Source organism: Vulpes vulpes, chromosome 5, assembly GCF_048418805.1.
Source record: "Vulpes vulpes isolate BD-2025 chromosome 5, VulVul3, whole genome shotgun sequence".
Taxonomy (NCBI): Eukaryota; Metazoa; Chordata; class Mammalia; order Carnivora; family Canidae; genus Vulpes; species Vulpes vulpes.
The window spans coordinates 71,553,519-71,570,196 of NC_132784.1; the positions used below are offsets into that span (position 1 = coordinate 71,553,519).

Sequence of the window (16,678 nt, forward strand, 5' to 3'; positions counted from 1 at the left end):
CGGGAGTCCCAAGGGGCCAGTAGTTGACCTTGGGTGGAGGTAGGGCTGGGGGCCGGGACCTAAGGAAGAGCTTCACAGACGGTGTGTCGCCCTTGGGAGGGAGCCTCGGAGAACCAACAGGGGTTCCCCGGGTGCAGGCGGCTGGCGGTGGTGGGGGTGCGGGCATTCTAAATAGACGGTGCATCCGGTAATGTGGCCAACTGACCGGCCCCACGGGGCGTGGGGGACAGTGAGCGGCACTGAAGGGTGGAGCCGTGGTCCTGTTGGAGGAAGGCCCTCTGGCCTCGCCTCCCCGGGTCCCCAGGTCCCCTGGATGACCCTGTCAAGCCACCCGCGCTTGGGCCGTAGCACTCACCTGGACTCCAGGAGGCCGGGGTGCTCAGCTCTCATGGCCAAGAGTGGAGGCACCGGGCAGCACCCAAGCCCATGGCGCTTCCCTCTCTGCTTCTTGCCCGGGGACTCGGCAGGGACTGGGGATGGAGATTCCAAGTGCCGCCTTGACCGAGCCCAAGAGGTGTCTTCTTCAAAAATAAAAGCCCAGGGCACCTGGGTGGCTCAGTGATTGAGCGTCTGCCTTTAGCTCAGAGCGTGATCCTGGGGTCCTAGGATTGAGTCCTGCATCGGGCTCCCTGCATGGAGCCTGCTTCTCCCTCTGCCTGTGTCTCTGCCTCTCTGTGTGTCTGTCATGAATAAATAACTAAATATTTAAAACAACAACAACAACAACAACAAAAATGCCCAGCCCAGACCAACCTAAAACCAGGTTGGGTCTACACTGAATATGACCTCATTCACCGCAGGTACCAGATCTGAGCTGTGGCTCTGAGAAAGCAACACTTAAAAAGCTGGAAGGAGAGGATGGGAAAGACCTTCCTGGTGGATGCCCAGCTGGTAACCAGAGGGGGATGTCTTTCTTTGGGGGACGATCATCGTCCTTTATGTCACTGCACCACATCCGCTTACAGCCTGTGTGTATCCCCCGCGCCGGTGACCTGGTCAGGGACAGGCTTCTTGCCCACCACGATGTGAGAGCTGCTCCCCCTCCCCACACAGGGGTCCCTTGGAGGCCAACTGCCTCTTCCCTGAGTCACCTTCGTGTCGGAAAGCAAGGAAGCACCTACTCTGTGGGCCCTCCCTGCTTTGTAATTGGCTTCTAGAGTTTGCTGTAAAAATCATCTGGCCACATCTCCTGCACGTTCCCTCAGCTGCTGAGGAGTAGAGCCTGTCCTGTGCTCTGGGCCAAGCAGCCAGGCTTCCCTGCCCCGACCTCCCCGGCCCGGCTCTCTCTGCTTGCAGGACAGCCCCTGGAAGTCCAGACTGGCGCTCAGTGCCCGAGGGGCTGGCTATGCCACCGTGAAGACCTCCGGGCATGGGCAGGGCTGAGCACACCCGAACCATGGTGGGGGTGAGATGGTGGGGGGCAGAGGAGCTGCTGTGACCCTTTGTGCTGCCTGAGAGGTGGACTCTGGTCCCTCGCAGCTTGCGGGCTGTGCCGGCAGGACCTCTGGGATGAAGGGGGGCTGTCCCAGACCCTCGCAGGCCACGCACCCCCCTCTCCGTGCAGGAGCCCTGGCCACCTGTTGTTAATCTAGCCCTGGTAATCCATTCTGTTCTGTGTCAGCAGTTCAAAAGGGCACTGTTAGTATTTTTTGCCGACTTCAATTAATGTGAGATTTCAGAGGCCCCTCTGATCACATTTCATCTGTCACAAGTCAGGAACAAAACAGACAGGTTCCAGTTGAGAGGAGGAGAAGGAGTTTATTGCAAACACCAACCAAACAGACAGTTTGGGCTGTGCCCAGCAAAGGGTGCTCCGGAGTGCCCGGTTGCTCCCGCTTGCCGTTTGGCCCCATGCCTTGGCCCTAGGTCCCCTTCTTGCCAAGATTCCTCCCCTCCCAAAGAAGATGTAAGTGCAATAACTTACTTTAAAAAGGCAAGAAACGATTCTTTTAATATTTTGCTATAATGTAGTTACATGGTGGTATAGGCAGTAAAACTTTATGGAACTGACCTCATTTTTTTATACATTTTTCTGAAATTTTAACGTATTTTTAATATATATTTTTAATATTCCACCCCAGGCCGTTAAGCTAAAGGAAAAGTTGCGTTTATACAGGGTTAAAATATCTTACAATGAGAACAGTCATTGTTGGCTGAGGTTCACGTTCCTTGTAGTGCTCAGCTCTCTTTTCAACCACTGCACATCCAAACAGATTATTAGGCACTGAAAGCTGTCCTTCAAAATCAGTAGTATAAAGGCCTAGCTCTATGTGTGTAAGTGGGGGGGGCGGTGGGGGGTGAGGGGAGGGCGAGATCAGGCCACGTGTGGTTCGCCTGAATGCCTTTCCTCCTTCCAGCATCCTCGGCGAAGGGGGGTTGTTGTGACTTTGCAAGTAGGGTTCTCGTTGTCTTCTCATTTTTCTCTTTCAGGGGCGTGGATTATTATCCTGGGGGCCAGTCTGCCAACCATCCTCCCCCAGCTAGTCTTGTTTGCCTTTGCCCCTGACACACCGGGGAGAACAGGGGCCCAGAGCGTCCTGCGAGATGGTCTCCCCTCAACCTGGCCCCGGAGACAGAGCGGCCACCTGGGGATGGTACGTGGTAGCTTTCATGGAAAAGCTCCTCTTGGCTGCCCCGCCAGAAAGAGGGTGTGTGTGTGTGGGGGGGTGGCGCTGGAGCTGGGCCCCATGTGGCTACTGCAGTGGATGCTGGGGACCCACCTCGCGATTTTTGTCCCCATCCCCTTGCAGCGTCTCTGAACCGACCGGGCCACCGTGCTTCTTGGAGCTGGAGGCGCGGTGGTGAGAGCCAAGAATCAAGTATAGTAGAAAGGATTCAAGAAAGGTTACAGAGCCCCTGTCCCCTCAGGTGCCTTTGGAGACGTGGGGACAAGCCTCTCTGTGGCCCCCAGAGCCCTCTCCTCCCATGCCCCGGGAGCACTGAGGGCAGCTGAGGGCGGTAGCAGCACCTTGGGGTCAGGCCCTGGCCGCGCGGCCTAGTTCGCAGCTGGGGTCAAGGCTCTCCCGGGTCGAGGAGGCTGCCCTTGGGTGGCTGGCTCCCTCAGGCTCGCACCTCCGTCTCGGTGCAGATCTGGGGCAAGTAGCCCAAGGGAAGCCTCGCCTCTTGTAGCTTATCTGCTTAGCACTGAGCCACGGGCCTGCCTGGTTCCCCTCCCTGCCCGCCTTCCTGAGACCTTGCTCCCCAGGAAGCCAGCCAGCCCTGGAGGGGCCCCCACAGCCTGCGGGGTGCTCCAGGGATGCCTCTTGCCCTCCCGGGCCTGGGCCTAGCCACCCACTGGGAAGGAACCCGAGGGAAGGCCAAGGAGAGGGAGGACCTCGAGCAGAGAGCTGAGATGCTGCATGAGGCCCCACCACCTGTGCGCCCCACTCCTCGGGTGGTCCTCCCCACTCTGGCCTCCCCGGGCGGGCACCTGCTCATCTCCATTGTGAAGGGATCCTATTAAGTACAGGGTCTCCAAGTCCCTCCCAGCCCTAGGTTCAAGGATTCTCAGAGGACTGGGCAGGCCCTGGGGGGCTGGGGCAGGCAGTTCCCCATGGGGGTGATCCAGCACGGTTCATGCCGACATTTGAATCATAAATACCTGGCTGTGTGGTGGGCCACAGGGCTTCCCTCTGTTAGAGGCTTTTTTGTCGAAATTTATCTGACTTGGGTCTAGCCCAGCCAGAAAGCAGTCAGACAGGGGAACTGAGCACCCAGGGTCCTTTACAGAAGAATCCGCCTAGAGCCTGTTCTCTAGGTCCCCTCCTCCTCCGGGGCTCTCCTGGGGTCTCCACCTCACTGTGCTGACCCCCTCCTGGGTGAACACAACGTATGGTGAGGGTTCCTCCCTTGTCCTTGCCAGCCACCAGCGCCCTGAAGGGGAAAACTGGGAACTATTCCCAGCCTTAAATGCTTCTCTCTTCCCCTTCCTAGATTTGGGGAGCCTGAGTTATTTCAGTGAACCTCAGAACTGGAAGAGGCTTCCTAAGCGCCCTTCCAAGATCCTCAGATATAGGGAACATTTAAAAACCAACATTTAACTCCATGTCCAAGATGCTTTTCACTTCTAGAAGATCGATGTTAGAGCTACGGTTCACAGAGGGGTCGGACTCTGACCAAGGGCGCCCAAAGCCAGATCCTTCCCCAGTCCTGCCTCCAGGGCACATGAGAACACGAGGCAGAGGCGAGGACTGGGATTCCTCCTAAACCTTGAGCGTCCCACCCTCCACCCAAGCCAACGGGCTGTCCTGCGTGCAGGCCCCCAAGGCTGCTGGCCTCCACCCTCTTCCCGGACAGGATCAAGGGAGAAGGTAGGGAAGGGCGAGGACTTCTCCCCAGCGGCTGCCTGGAGGGGCCTCTCGGCCTCTGAAGGCTTCCCCGGAGGGCACGTACTTGTGCCACAGGCTTAGGTGGATCTGGTGCCAAAACTCAAGCCTCACATCTCAGATGGGACAGATGTGCAGTTCCACCCCGGAAGGAGGCCCCTTCCTGCAGGCAGGGAAACTGCTTCTGGACAGCATCCTGCCCCCTGTCCCCACCTGGAACAGGGCGAGTGACCAGGGGAGCGTAGCCCAAGAGCCCTCTCGAGGCTGGAGGGGGAGCTGAGCTTTGGGATTCCCTAGGGAAGGAGTGCAAGAGCAGGCTCTCTCTGGCCTCGCCTGGGAGATCAGGAGCCCGCACCCACTGAGGAAGGCTCTGGGCAGATCTGGTGCCGCTCCTGGGATGGCTGATGAGGGACAGGCAGTCTGAGGCAGTGTAAGGGCCGAGGGGCCAAGGGTGGGCCCCCCTCCGTCAGCAAATTCTGCACGCTGCTCTTGCCCCCTCTGCCAACACGACTTCAGGCCCCGCTTGTGTGTTCTGACGTGTTTACGTCCTTCCACACCAGGACACTGCTCAGCAGCCCTGGCAAGTGACCAGAGTGGATGGGGGACGGGACAAGCGTCTCCAGGTCCTCCTCCAGGGGCCTGGCTGGCTGGAGAACAAAGCTGCCCAGACCTGCCTGCTGTAACAGGCATCCTGCTGGTTGTGGGGTGTCGGGTGGCCAGGAGAGTGGAAGTGTGTGCCTGAGCCCCTGTCCCTTCCCAGACACCTCCCTGAAGTTCTTCCTCTCTCTTGAAGCTTCTCTTCTCCCAACACTGTGTTTACAGTGGGCGGTGTGTCCTCCCCTTGCGGCGTTTGCCAAGATGCAGAATCTCGGGGTGCAAGGGAACTCAAACACGCCCCCTCGGGGACTGTCCGCTCTCCTAGGTGCCAGCATCGCTGGCTGACAGCAGGATTCTTCAGCTCCAGCTCCTGTCCTTTCTGTCCATCCCTCCAGGTAGGTTGGGCACAGGCATGGTGGGTGAGGCTGAGGCAGGTGTCTTGGGTCCAGGAGGTTGGATTCTGGGGGGCTTTTAGGAGGACGAAAGGGGGTGGGAGGGGTAGGAGGCCAACTCTGCAGGACTCTGAAGAACAGGTCACTGGCCTGGTGACCAGGGGACCACACAGCAGAGGGAAGGACGGACGTGGCTGCACGTGGCCGCTGCTGGGCCTGGATGGGGATCGATCCTTGCCTCAACCCTCAAGCCGGGCGGGGCAGAGGAGCAGCAGTGGGGAGAGGGGGTCTTCAGCTTATAATGGATGCAAAGCTGTAAACCTCGGCCACCTGGCCTCCTCCACCGCCTTGGGCCGGGAGCAGGGGCCTCGGCCTCAGTACCGGGGAGGGCGGGACCGGCTGTCCCCTCCCTCCCAGCGGCCGGCGGGGCCTCACACTTGGGGTGGCTGAAAGTGCTGAGGGCCAGGCCCCTGGCCCAGGCCAGGTTCCTAAGAGGAGAGTCCGGCGGGAGGCTGGGGGCCTGGAAAGCGTGGGCGTGGCCGGTGCCCCGAGGTGGGGGAGGGCGTGGGGATGGGCCGGGGGCTGCCCTGTCATGTGGCCCAGGAGATGGCCGCACTGTGCTCCTTGGCCTTCATGCGGAGGGCCGCGATGCTCGACGTCTTGCGGTCCGGCTCCCCGTTGAGCTCGTAGCCGTTGAGGCCCGGGCTGAGGCCCGCTGCTCCAAACAGGCCTCCCATGTGCGTCTGGCCCACGTGGCCGCCCGCCCCGGAGACGCTCAGGAAGTCGGTGACGCCGCCGGCCCCCGAGCCAGGGGGGTGGGTGTGAGGGGACATGCAGGCGGGCACGGGGTCACAGGGCACCACGCAGGCTGGCACCGGCGAGGCAGCCCCGTTGTTGCCGATCCAGGACGGGTTCTGAATCTGCGGAGAGCGAAGGGAGAGCTGTCACAGGCTGGCAGGGGTGGGGCGCAGAGGGGGGCGCTCACCCCGGATGACCTCGCCCCGCTCACCAGCCCCTCATCCTTCTGGACTGTTCACCTGGGAGCCTCTCAAAATTTTCGTGGCCGTCCAGACCTGGGACGGTTGGGGTTCTAGGCTTTGGCTCCTCTGTTCCCAGCTGTTAGAAATTCTGTTTTCAGGACTGAATTCCAAACTCCATCAAGGGTCCGGCAGCTGAGGGCAGGCCCGCCCCAGCCAGCTGGCTTCTGAATTTCAGGTGCGGGGGGCAGACTCTGTCTCCCCCTCCATGGCCCCCTTAACGTCAGCAGCTGTGTCTTACTGACCTGTGGCTCCCCACCGGGCCTGGGGCATCCCAGGTACCTGAGAAAGGGGAGCAGACCTGAACTCAGAGAGCTCTGGGCTTGTGGGCAGAGGCGTGGAGGGGGCAGGGCTGGGCCGTGGGGCCTGATCTCCCAGCTGTGAGACCCAGTGGCCGAGGTTCCAAGGCCCATGTTCCTGAGGCTTCAGAACTTATTCAGAATGGAAGGGGCTCACGGGCCACCTCAGGAGGCCATGAGGCAAGTGCCGTGAGTGGGTGTATAGAGCCAGCCTGGATATCCACAGGCCTGTGTGTGTGTGTGTGTGTGTGTCTGTGTGTGTTTATGTGTGTGTGTGAGAGAGAGAGAGAGGGAGGGAGATGCTCAGGCAGCAGGTGGGGGTGGACTGGAGGCACACCTGAGGCAGGCAGGGTGAGCAGGACCTCTCAGCCGTGATTACTGGTGGTGCTCAAGCAGCTCCTGCTGGCCTGCTCCCCCTCCCCACCCAGAGTTTGTAGTCCACTCAGGAAAGACACTTGGAGGCCCAATGAGGCGGGAACTCTGCCCCCAGTTCCCACAGGGCATTGCCACTGCGGGTTGGCCTGGCCACCTTCCCAGTTGGGGTGCTGGGGAATCAGGGGCCTTTCCCTTTCCCTCCATCAAGAGGCCAGCATGTATGATAGGTGGTGCTGCAGGCGGGAGGTATGAGCGCACCCTGTGTTGGTCCTCTGCCCCCCTCCCTCCTCTTGGGCAGCAGAGATCCAGACCCAGGAGCCAGGCTGGAGGCCCATCCTCTGGAGCCAGAAGAAAGATGAAAATATGCAGCAGGAGCTGAGGACCAGGTGTGTGTGCGTGTGTGTGTGTGTGTGCATGAGTGTGACACCCCACATTCCTCAGCCTCACCCCAGGCCTGACCTCTGCCCCTGCCCCATGAATCCTGGAGGGGGTGGGGGACAGAGCTGGTCTGAGTGGGGCGCCCAGGAGCCGCGGGACAGTAGGGCCCTGGGGCAGTGGGTCTAAAGGAAGCAGGGAGGCCTGTGCCGCTGGCTGAGTGCTGGGCGCGGCTGGGCTTGCAGCTGAAGGCAGACGCCACGCTGCCACTGCCACCGAGAGGCCTGAGCAGAGGGAAAGGTCACCTCTGCCAAGCAGGTTGTGGGTGTGAGGAGCTGACTTAGCTAGAAAGACACCTCTTCAAGTGCCCCGGGTATCGGCCGCTCCTCACACTACTTCTCATCCCCACTGAAGACCCCAATGCCACTAGAATGGGTACAGGCTGACAGGACGGGACACGGTCGCCTTTTCAGAAAGCTGAGAGCCGCAGAGCGACCTTTATCCAACTGTCTGGTCCCTAAAGTACTCCTGCGTTGTCTAATTTCGGCCTTTTGACCACCTCACGAAAGAGCTGGGTGGGTATTGCATTGTGTTCAGTTTTCCAGGGAAGAAACCGAGGCTCAGAGGGCGCGTGGCTGGGGAAAGGGCCGGAGGCCAGCCCGTTGGGGACCCAGACCTACATGGCCACTACAGCCTTGCCCTGTGCCCCCCAGCTTTCGAGACTTCGCTTTCCTAGGAGACACTCCAAATGGCTCCTGAGGCCCCGGTCTTCATGCAGCCTGGGTTCTGAGGCCCACAGCAAAAGTGGTAAAAATGGCAGAGGAGAAAGCCACCCTCTCTGTCCCAGCATGTCCCTCCTGAAGCTCAGCCAAGCCTGGGCCAACACTACCTAGGCTAGGTAGAAACGGTCCCAGCACCCCACCTTCTGGTACGAACATGTGCACACCTGTTCCAGGCTTGGTGAGTCCCATCTCGGGGTGAAGGGTAGGGGGCTAGGCCCAGAGGTGCCCATTCCCAGGGCCTGGGGGCTGGCGGCGGCAGCTGGGGCAGGGCCTCACCTGGGCATAGTTCTCCGCTCGGGTGAGGAGGGGCAGCTCATAGGCCGTGGAGAAGTGGGTCCGAACCTGCTGCATCTGCCCGAAACGTTCCCTCTTCCTCCACTTGGCCCTCCGGTTCTGGAACCAGACCTGCAGGACAAAGCAGTTGTCACAAGGGTCGGCAGCACACGGTACTTCCTGGAGCCCCCTGCCCTCCACCGCACGGGCTGGGCCGTGGGGCTGCAGAAAGGGTCTGCCTCAGCCTTGAGCCTCCAGCCTCACAATCCAGAATCATCAGTGCAGAGTCTGGAAGGCAGCTCACCCCCAACTAACCACAGTGGGACCCTGGGCCAGACTTCACCTTTCCACACTTCGGAATACAGAGCAGGCAAGTGTCACACCCACACAACGCGACGCTGGCCATCCTAGCAGTCACCTAACCGACCCCGGAAAATGTGGCCCAACCTGCCTCGGGCTGCAGACTCCCAAGGGGAACCTGAGGGGAACCTGAGAAAAGCTGTGATGGCTCCTCTGGAAAGTCATTTTCTGGATATTCACGCATACGTGCGCGTACACACACACACACACACACACACACACACACACACCCCTGCTATCATCTTCCACAAGCTCCCTGGGGCCAGTCCATTGGCCCAGAATAAGAATTCCTACCTGCCTGAGTCCTCTCTGCAGCCTTCGTGTTGGCAAGCCTCCCCCCTCAAGTCCCCTGTGCTAAAGGTCCCGTGGGGAACAGGGGTTTAGCCGAGCAGCAGAGGCCCTCAGGGATGACTTCGTGGAGGCGGAGGCTGGGCCGGGCCTGACTGCAGAAATAGCAGGGCCCACTCAGGAGACCCCAGGAGGTCGCGCTGCCCTGCTGGTGGGTGGTGGGAGAGGAAGAATGATGGACGCAGAGGTCAGATTGTGGAGGGCCTTGATGCCCGGGTGAGGGGCTTGCCCATGGTGTGCTCGGTAGGGGTGGCCACGGCGAGATCTGGCCTGACTGAGGAGGAGTGAAGACCCACCTGTCCCTGAGCAGGGACAGATGTGGCGTTGCCTTAACTGGGGACCTGGGAGGGGGACGGTGGTCCCTGAACCAGGCGTGTGAGCCGTGGTCTTTGATGGGGAGTGGGGGTCATTGGGTCCTTTCCCTGTGCAAGAACATTTCCGGCAGGTGAGAACTTTCCCGAGCTTTGTGGGCAAGAGCTGGACTTGGGGCCTGCCACCCCTGCCCATGATTTGGGATCTGGGGTGTGAGAAGGGAAGGGATCAGCTTCCAGACCAGAAGTGGCTTCAGGCTGAGTCAAGGGCAGGCCTCAGATCCCCAGATGGGGGCTTCTATCAGCTGGAAGTGCACCTGCCGGTGGACTCAGGGACAAGTGGGCCCACCCCAACGGCTCCCCGCCAGCAGCCTTGCCGAGAGCATGGAGCATCCTCAGAAGAGGGAGAAGGAGCTGGCTCCGCCTGGTCTGGCTTCTGCTGTACTGGGCAGCAGAGCCCCGTCCTAGCTCCTGCATGGCCGCTGGCCTCGGTTTCTGTATCTGGGAAATGGGGCCGATATCTGTACAGGTGTCCTCACAGGGGTGGTGCCTCACAGAGCAGCAGGTGAGAGGTGAGAAATGCTGTCCGAGGGCTTTTAAGAGGACTTCACACTTGTTTATAGCTCCTGACCTTTCTTGCTGTCTTTTGCTAAAAGACGTCAAAGAAGCTGGGGTGTGTGTGTCTCGTGTTAGTGTGGGAGGCTGGGGTCGGGGGGGAGCGTGGGGCGGCACCTCAGTTTCCCTCCCTATTCCCAGCGGTACATGTGTGTGGGCACAAGTGTCACGTGCGCACACCCACTCATGCGCGCGTGCGCACACACACACACAGAAGCTGGCATGGCTTTGAGAGTCATTGCGCCTCCCCGTCTTGAAAGTGCCCCTGCTCCAGAGCCTGCCGGCCTGTCCCCTCCAGGGGCTCCTGGGGTCGGGCCCCCGGCCGCCTGCCGAGAGCCAAGGGCGGATCGGGTCTCCTCTCTGCGCCGCTGAAACGGGATCCCCCTTTATCAGTGGCCTGGAATGGGGGGCAGGGGGCAGGATGAGAGAATGAATCAGAGGAGCTTGTTTTCATTTCATGTTTAATTTCCTGCAGGCTTAGCTCCGTCTTTCCGCTCCTTCCTCAGCCTCCCAGGGTTTGCTGGGGGGGACGCCAGGGGGAGGGGTGAAGCCCACTGGAGGCATCAAGATATATGGCTCCAGTCTTTCTCCGGGGGGTGGGGAGGGTGGAGAGAGGGTGAGGAAAAGTCGCCGTGGCCCCCACTGTGGGGGGTTTGCAGGGAGCCCCATGGGGGGGAGGGCAGAGCAGCAGGTGGAGGGGTGACCTTGGAGGTGTCACTCAGGCTCTGGACAGGCTGGGGGCGGGCACAGCACAGGGCAGGGGTGCTGTTCAGGGGTCCCAGAAGTGGGAGGAAGGGCAGAGTGGGGGGGATGGAATGTGGGGGAGCGGCGGTGGGGGTGCTGGGTTATCTGGGCGGACAGTGGCGGGGGAGGGCCGCAGAGATAGCGCTGTCTTTGGGATGGGAGTGGAGGAGGGTTAAAGACCCAGAGAGATGGGGAGGTGGGGGGGCAGCAGAAGCGCCCAACCCCTCCTCCTGAGCCTGCAGCTCTGGGCCCTGCTCCCTGCGCAGGCCTGGAGCTCTCCTGCCCCGGGGCCTGAGCTTCGTTAGCCCCGTGGCTCTGCGGCCTCCTGGGGCATCAGCCCATCCACCGTGGCGGCCGGGCATCCTCAGGCCCCTCTGAGCTCACGCTGGAGGCTCGGGGGTCAGGCGCGGCCGTCCTTCCATCCCTGGGCCCTGGAGCCTGGCGCTCCGAGAGCTACCCACAGATGCTCTGTGCCTCGGGGCTCTGCGGCCCCAGCCTGGCTCCACGGGACACCCCTAAGGGGGACAGGGGACCACGAGGTCCAGCCTTCCCGTCTGCATGTCGCGCCCCAGGACCACCCCGCTCCCGGCCCACCCTGGCCTGGGCCTGCTCAGCACAGGCCTCTCCCCAAGGAACCAACCGTCTTGGCGGGGGCTTCAGTAACCGCAGCCCATCTGGGGCCAGGGCGGGGTGGCCCAGGGCGGGGAGGCCTCTGTCTTATTGTCTTCAGACACCAGCTGCGGAGATTGGAATCCCAGACAGCAGAGAGAGAGGCCCCTGCAGCCCCTGGAGCAGGGCCAAACCCCAAGCTTCTTCCCAGGAAAGGTCCATCTTGGAGCCACCCACCCCCTCCCTGTCCCCACCGCCACTCTACGCCAGGCACCTGGCTTCCCACCAGCTGAGCACGGGCCCCGAACAAACTCGGCAGAGGCAGGCAGGGGGTTCCACCATCACTCCCCCCAAACCTCAGGGCACTGCCAGGCTCGATCCAGAGGTCTGACGCACATGGAGATCCCACCCACCCTGCTGCCTTTATACAAAGAAAAGTCTCAGAACAATATGGCCCATGTCCTGGCACAGCAAACTAAAGAAAAGAAACACTGTGCGGGAACTCAAGAGTCCTGGATTCTGGTCTCAGCACCTCCACGGAGTCACCGTTCTTGAGTTACCTGGCCACAGGTGATCACGTCCCACCTGTGGGCTTCTTCCTCCTTACCATCAAATGAGAGGACCCGATGATCCTTTCCAGCGCTAACACTCTATACTCTCATGATCCTCTCCTTGGATGATAAGAGAGGCGACATGTCAGCATCTCCCTTTCTGCCTTGGCTGCCGGGAAGCTCGGGGTTGAAATTCGTGCTCAGTGGCAACGATGATTCTTAGCCTAGACGTCTGAGGTAATAACCTTCCTATTTCATGACATTGTTCTTGTTTTCAGATGCAACTAAGTCTTTAATCGTAGCTGCCTCAATGCCTTTATGGAAGTTGGCATAAATGGGTATGTGTGCATGCACGCAGAGGGGACACTCTGCTTTGGCTGTGTGATGGCACCTCAGAAATGTTTTACATGACCGTCGTTTCCATGCTTTGTACTAGAAGAGCCATCCTTCTCTTGATACTAAGTGAATTCTACTCCTGGGCACTCCCATCCCCTTGTAAGGAACACGCACTGTGCAGAGGATGTGCAGAGGTCTATCCCACGCCAACCCGGAGCCTACAGGAATGTCCCACAACTGGCTGCCCCCTTCTTCACCGTCTCCTTCGGTTCCTCCCAATTCACAGGCTGGGCTGAGGCCTCCAGGTTCTGGGGTTCCTGTCCAGACTCTGAGGCACATGAGGTCACATGGTGGCTTATCCTGATGCAAGTAACAGAGCTGGTGTGTGGAAGCTTCTGGAATGACAGTTGAGCCTCAGATGCTCTGCCTTTCTTCCCCAACCACTCAGCAGGCACTGGACAGGACTAAGAAGGGGGTAGCCCGACCCCAGGAACTTGTGGCTGGCTAAATAAGCCGACTTCGGTTCGCTTTGGGTAGTACCTGCAGTTTCTGGATGGCCACGTATGTATGGTTATTGCTGGTCCTTTTCTGCATGATCCATTTTGAAAGAAAACGGCTCTGGACTATGTTACAGTTGCTCTGCCTTGTTACAGAGAACATGGTTGAGACTGAGGAGCCTTTTACTGATGCCCTTCGGGACACTCTGCTGAAGGTTCTCTAGTGAACTGAGGCAGCAGGGGGCGCCCTTGGGGCCTGCGGATAACGGAAGGCTCTGTCCTGGCACAGAACCCACTTCTGAGCTGAGGCCAGCCCAGCTGAGATGTGTTGCTTTAAAAAAAAACAAAAAACAAAAAACAAAAAACCAACAACTGCTCTTTGCTCTCAAGCTGTTGACTTACCCAGCCTCCTGGAGGGGAAAAGCTGCTATCTGAAAGCACTTTATTTGCCATTTCTAACATGCTCTTGGTTGGAAAAGTAGACTGAGCATGGCATTTATTTATGTGAAGCTGAAGCCCGAGCTTTAAAGCATGGGTTTGTCTCCCGAGTTTTGGGTTCTCAGAGGTCTTTGCTTCCTTTCTGGTTCTTTTCTTGCTGTAGCTTCATGCGAGGACACACCTCTCTGGACAAAGGAGGTCCACCAATCTACAGATATTTATCTTTTGCCCTTGTTACTCTGAATTCAGCCTTCTCTAATTGGTAGGAATACAGTGATGAACAATCAGACAGTACTTGTCCTCAAGCAGCTCACATTGTAGTGAGAGGAGACAAACATAATTTAAGCCAGTCATAAATTCTATAAAGAAGACAAAACAGGACAGTGTGATAGAAGGTGACCTGATTTGCTTGTGTTGTATCGTGTTGGTTTGAGGTGAGTTGGGTTGTGTTAGGTTGAATGTGTTGGCTTGGGTTATGTTGTGTTGGGTTGGGTTCTGTTGGATTGTGCTGAGCTGTGTTGGGTTGGGTTGACTGCATTGTTTGGGTTGTGTTGTGTTGGGTTCTGTTGGATTATATTGAACCATGTCAGGCTGGGTTGACTGTGGTGTTTGGGTTGTGTTGTGTTGGGTGTTTCAATGGCTGGATAGTGGTAGGGGGCTACTGGTTTAGCCATGATGGTGGAGGAGGAGGCAGCCATCCTGGGCAAAATGAAGAGCTGGATTGTTCTCTGCTTCTGTCCATTGGACTGCAGTGGATGTTTTTAGGTTTATCCTGCTTCCTTCCTAAGAGATAGGCTTTTGAGGGCATAGATGAGTTATCTTCTCCTCTGTGAAAGGGCCTGAACGCCCATACCACAGAGAGCCCAGAAATACACTAACGGCTTCCTGCACCTCCCCCGGGGCCCTCCTTCTTCTGTCCCTGCTCCCTCCAGAGCAAGAGGCCTGGTATTCAGGCAGATAAAAGCAGACTTGCTCTGGTTGGAGCAGGGACTGGGGTAAAGAAAGCCCTGGTGGTGCAGTTGAGGGACGGTCAGGTAGTCCCAGCTTTGGCCACTGGCCCGATGGCAGGCCCTCACCTCTCCCACCACCACCCCCGGGCGCCGTCACTGACCTGCACGCGGGCCTCGGTGAGGTCTGTCCTCATGGCCAGCTGCTCCCGGGCGTATACGTCGGGGTAGTGGGTCTTCTGGAAGACCTTCTCCAGCTCCTCCAGCTGGTAGCTGGTGAAAGTCGTTCGGTTCCTCCGCTTCTTGCCCTTGTTGCTCTCAGAGTCGGCCTTCTCCAGCGGGCTGGGGAGGTCGGCGCTGGCCCGGTCCTGGGGCCCCTTCACTCCAGCCTCCTTCACACTGAGGTAGCTGCTGTCCATCCCCACGGTGTCAGAGTCGGGCGGCAACTCTGGCTCACCCAGGGAGCTCTCTTTGGCTGGGGGTGGGGAGGGGGGAGGAAATGAGGTCAGAAACCAGTGGCTGAACTGAGCAAGAGAGAAGGGAGGGGCAGGGCCCTCCCTCAGCCACTCCCCTCTCAGCGTCCCACTGGATTTGAGGTCAGGAGGCCCGGGTTCTAATCCCGGCTTGCTCCGCATCACTTGCCATCAGGGAAATACAAATCAAAACCACAATGAGATCCCACCTCACACCAGTGAGAATGGGGAAAATTAACAAGACAGGAAACCACAAATGTTGGAGAGGATGTGGAAAAAGGGTAACCCTCTTGCGCTGTTGGTGGGAATGTGACCTGGTGCAGCCACTCTGGAAAACTGTGTGGAGGTTCCTCAAAGGGTTAACAGTAGAACTGCCCTAAGGACCCAGCAATTGCACTGCTGGGGATTTACCCCAAAGATACAGATGCAGTGAAACAGCAGGACACCTGCACCCTGATGTTTATAGAAGCAATGTCCACAATAGCCAAACTGTGGAAGGAGCCTCGGTGTCCATCGAAAGATGAATGGATAAAGAAGCTGGGTTCTATGTATACGATGGGACATCACTCAGCCATTAGAAATGACAAATACCCACCATTTGCTTCGACGTGGATGGAACTGGAGGGTATCGTGCTGAGTGAAGTAAGTCAATCGGAGAAGGACAAATATTATACGGTCTTGTTCATTTGGGGAATATAAAAAATAGTGAAAGGGAATAATGGGGAAAGGAGAGAAAATGAGTGGGGAATATCAGAGAGGGAGACAGAACATGAGAGACTCCTAACTCTGGGAAACGAACAAGGGGTGGTGAAAGGGGAGGTGGGCGGGGGGATGGGGTGACTGGGTGACGGGCACTGAGAGGGGCACTTGACGGGATAAGCACTGGGTGTTATGCTATAGGTTGGCAAATCGAACTCCAATAAAGAAAAATACATAATCCCGGCTTGCCATTACCATGCTGTGTGACTTTGGGCAGATCCATTTCCATCTCTGAGCCTCTTTGCCATCATCTCAGAGTGGACCCCCTTCAGCACCAGCATAATATGACTCTGGGTCAGCCAATCTGATCTCTCAGACCTTGAATCCCCACCCCCACTGACCCTAGGCTCCTCCTTCTAGAAGGATTCCCTTTGCCAGGACTTTTGCTTTGGATATGGGGAATGCCAACCCAGTGCCTCAGACTCCGGGGGAAGGGAAAACTAATTCAGCATCCACGTCTGGCCCGGTGGGGCAGCGGCGAGGAGGAAGGCAGCATCGAGGCAGAATGCCCCTCCTGTCCTGGCCTGGTCCCGCTTAGGCTCAGCAGGAGTGTGGAGAACCCCCTGCCCCCAAGGATCCAGCGCCAGGGGTCACGTCCCGCCCCCTCCCCGGGCTTCACCTACCGCCAACACAGGGCCCTGCCTCCTCCAGGCAAGTGGTGCATTCACTAAGGAGCCCGGGCGGTGGCACCTGCGTCCCCACCTGTATCCCCGGGGACGCTGACACGAGCGCCCCGGCAGATTCACACTAAGCTGGCGGCCTGGGCGCACCGCCACTCCATCTGCCAGGATGCGGCTCTGCGGGCCGATTCCCAGTTGCCCAGCGCTGGAAAGGAGCGGTGGATCTAAGTAAGTCAGGGGTGAGGACGTGGAGGCCAGCGGGGGTGCGGGGTGGGGGCGGGAGTAACTTGTCTGTGTCCAAATGGCCCAGTGAGCTCCCTGGGCAGACACACTGGCCTCAGAATCAAGGTTAGAGGGACACCTGGGGGGCTCAGTGGTTGAGCGTCTGCCTTAGGCTCAGGTCGTGATCCTGGGGTCCTGGGATCGAGTCCTGCATCGGGCTCCTGAAGGGAGCCTGCTTCTCTCTCTGCCTGTGTCTCTGCCTCTCTCTGTGTCTCTCATGAATTGAAAAAAAAAAAAAAAAAAGAATCAAGGTTAGAGCACGATCTCTGGAGCCAGTGAAGGATATGAATCCCATACATACTGCACTCCAGCTGTGTACTAGGACAGTTCCCT

The 16,678-nt window shown here is 58.7% G+C and overlaps 1 protein-coding gene across 1 annotated transcript in view; it reads right to left on the reverse strand.

Annotated features, from left to right (window-relative positions):
• Positions 1–1,738: 1,738 nt before the first annotated feature.
• The window catches only part of ALX4 (ALX homeobox 4), a 45,283-nt gene continuing 30,343 nt past the window's right edge, over positions 1,739–16,678 (reverse strand). Inside the window, exons 2-4 of the mRNA XM_072758803.1 lie at positions 14,376–14,686; positions 8,459–8,587; positions 1,739–6,234 (exon numbers count right to left, since the gene is read on the reverse strand). Of these exons, the coding sequence (XP_072614904.1) occupies positions 5,905–6,234; positions 8,459–8,587; positions 14,376–14,686 (770 nt within the window). The 3' untranslated portion in view covers positions 1,739–5,904. The remainder of the gene's footprint in view (positions 6,235–8,458; positions 8,588–14,375; positions 14,687–16,678) is intronic.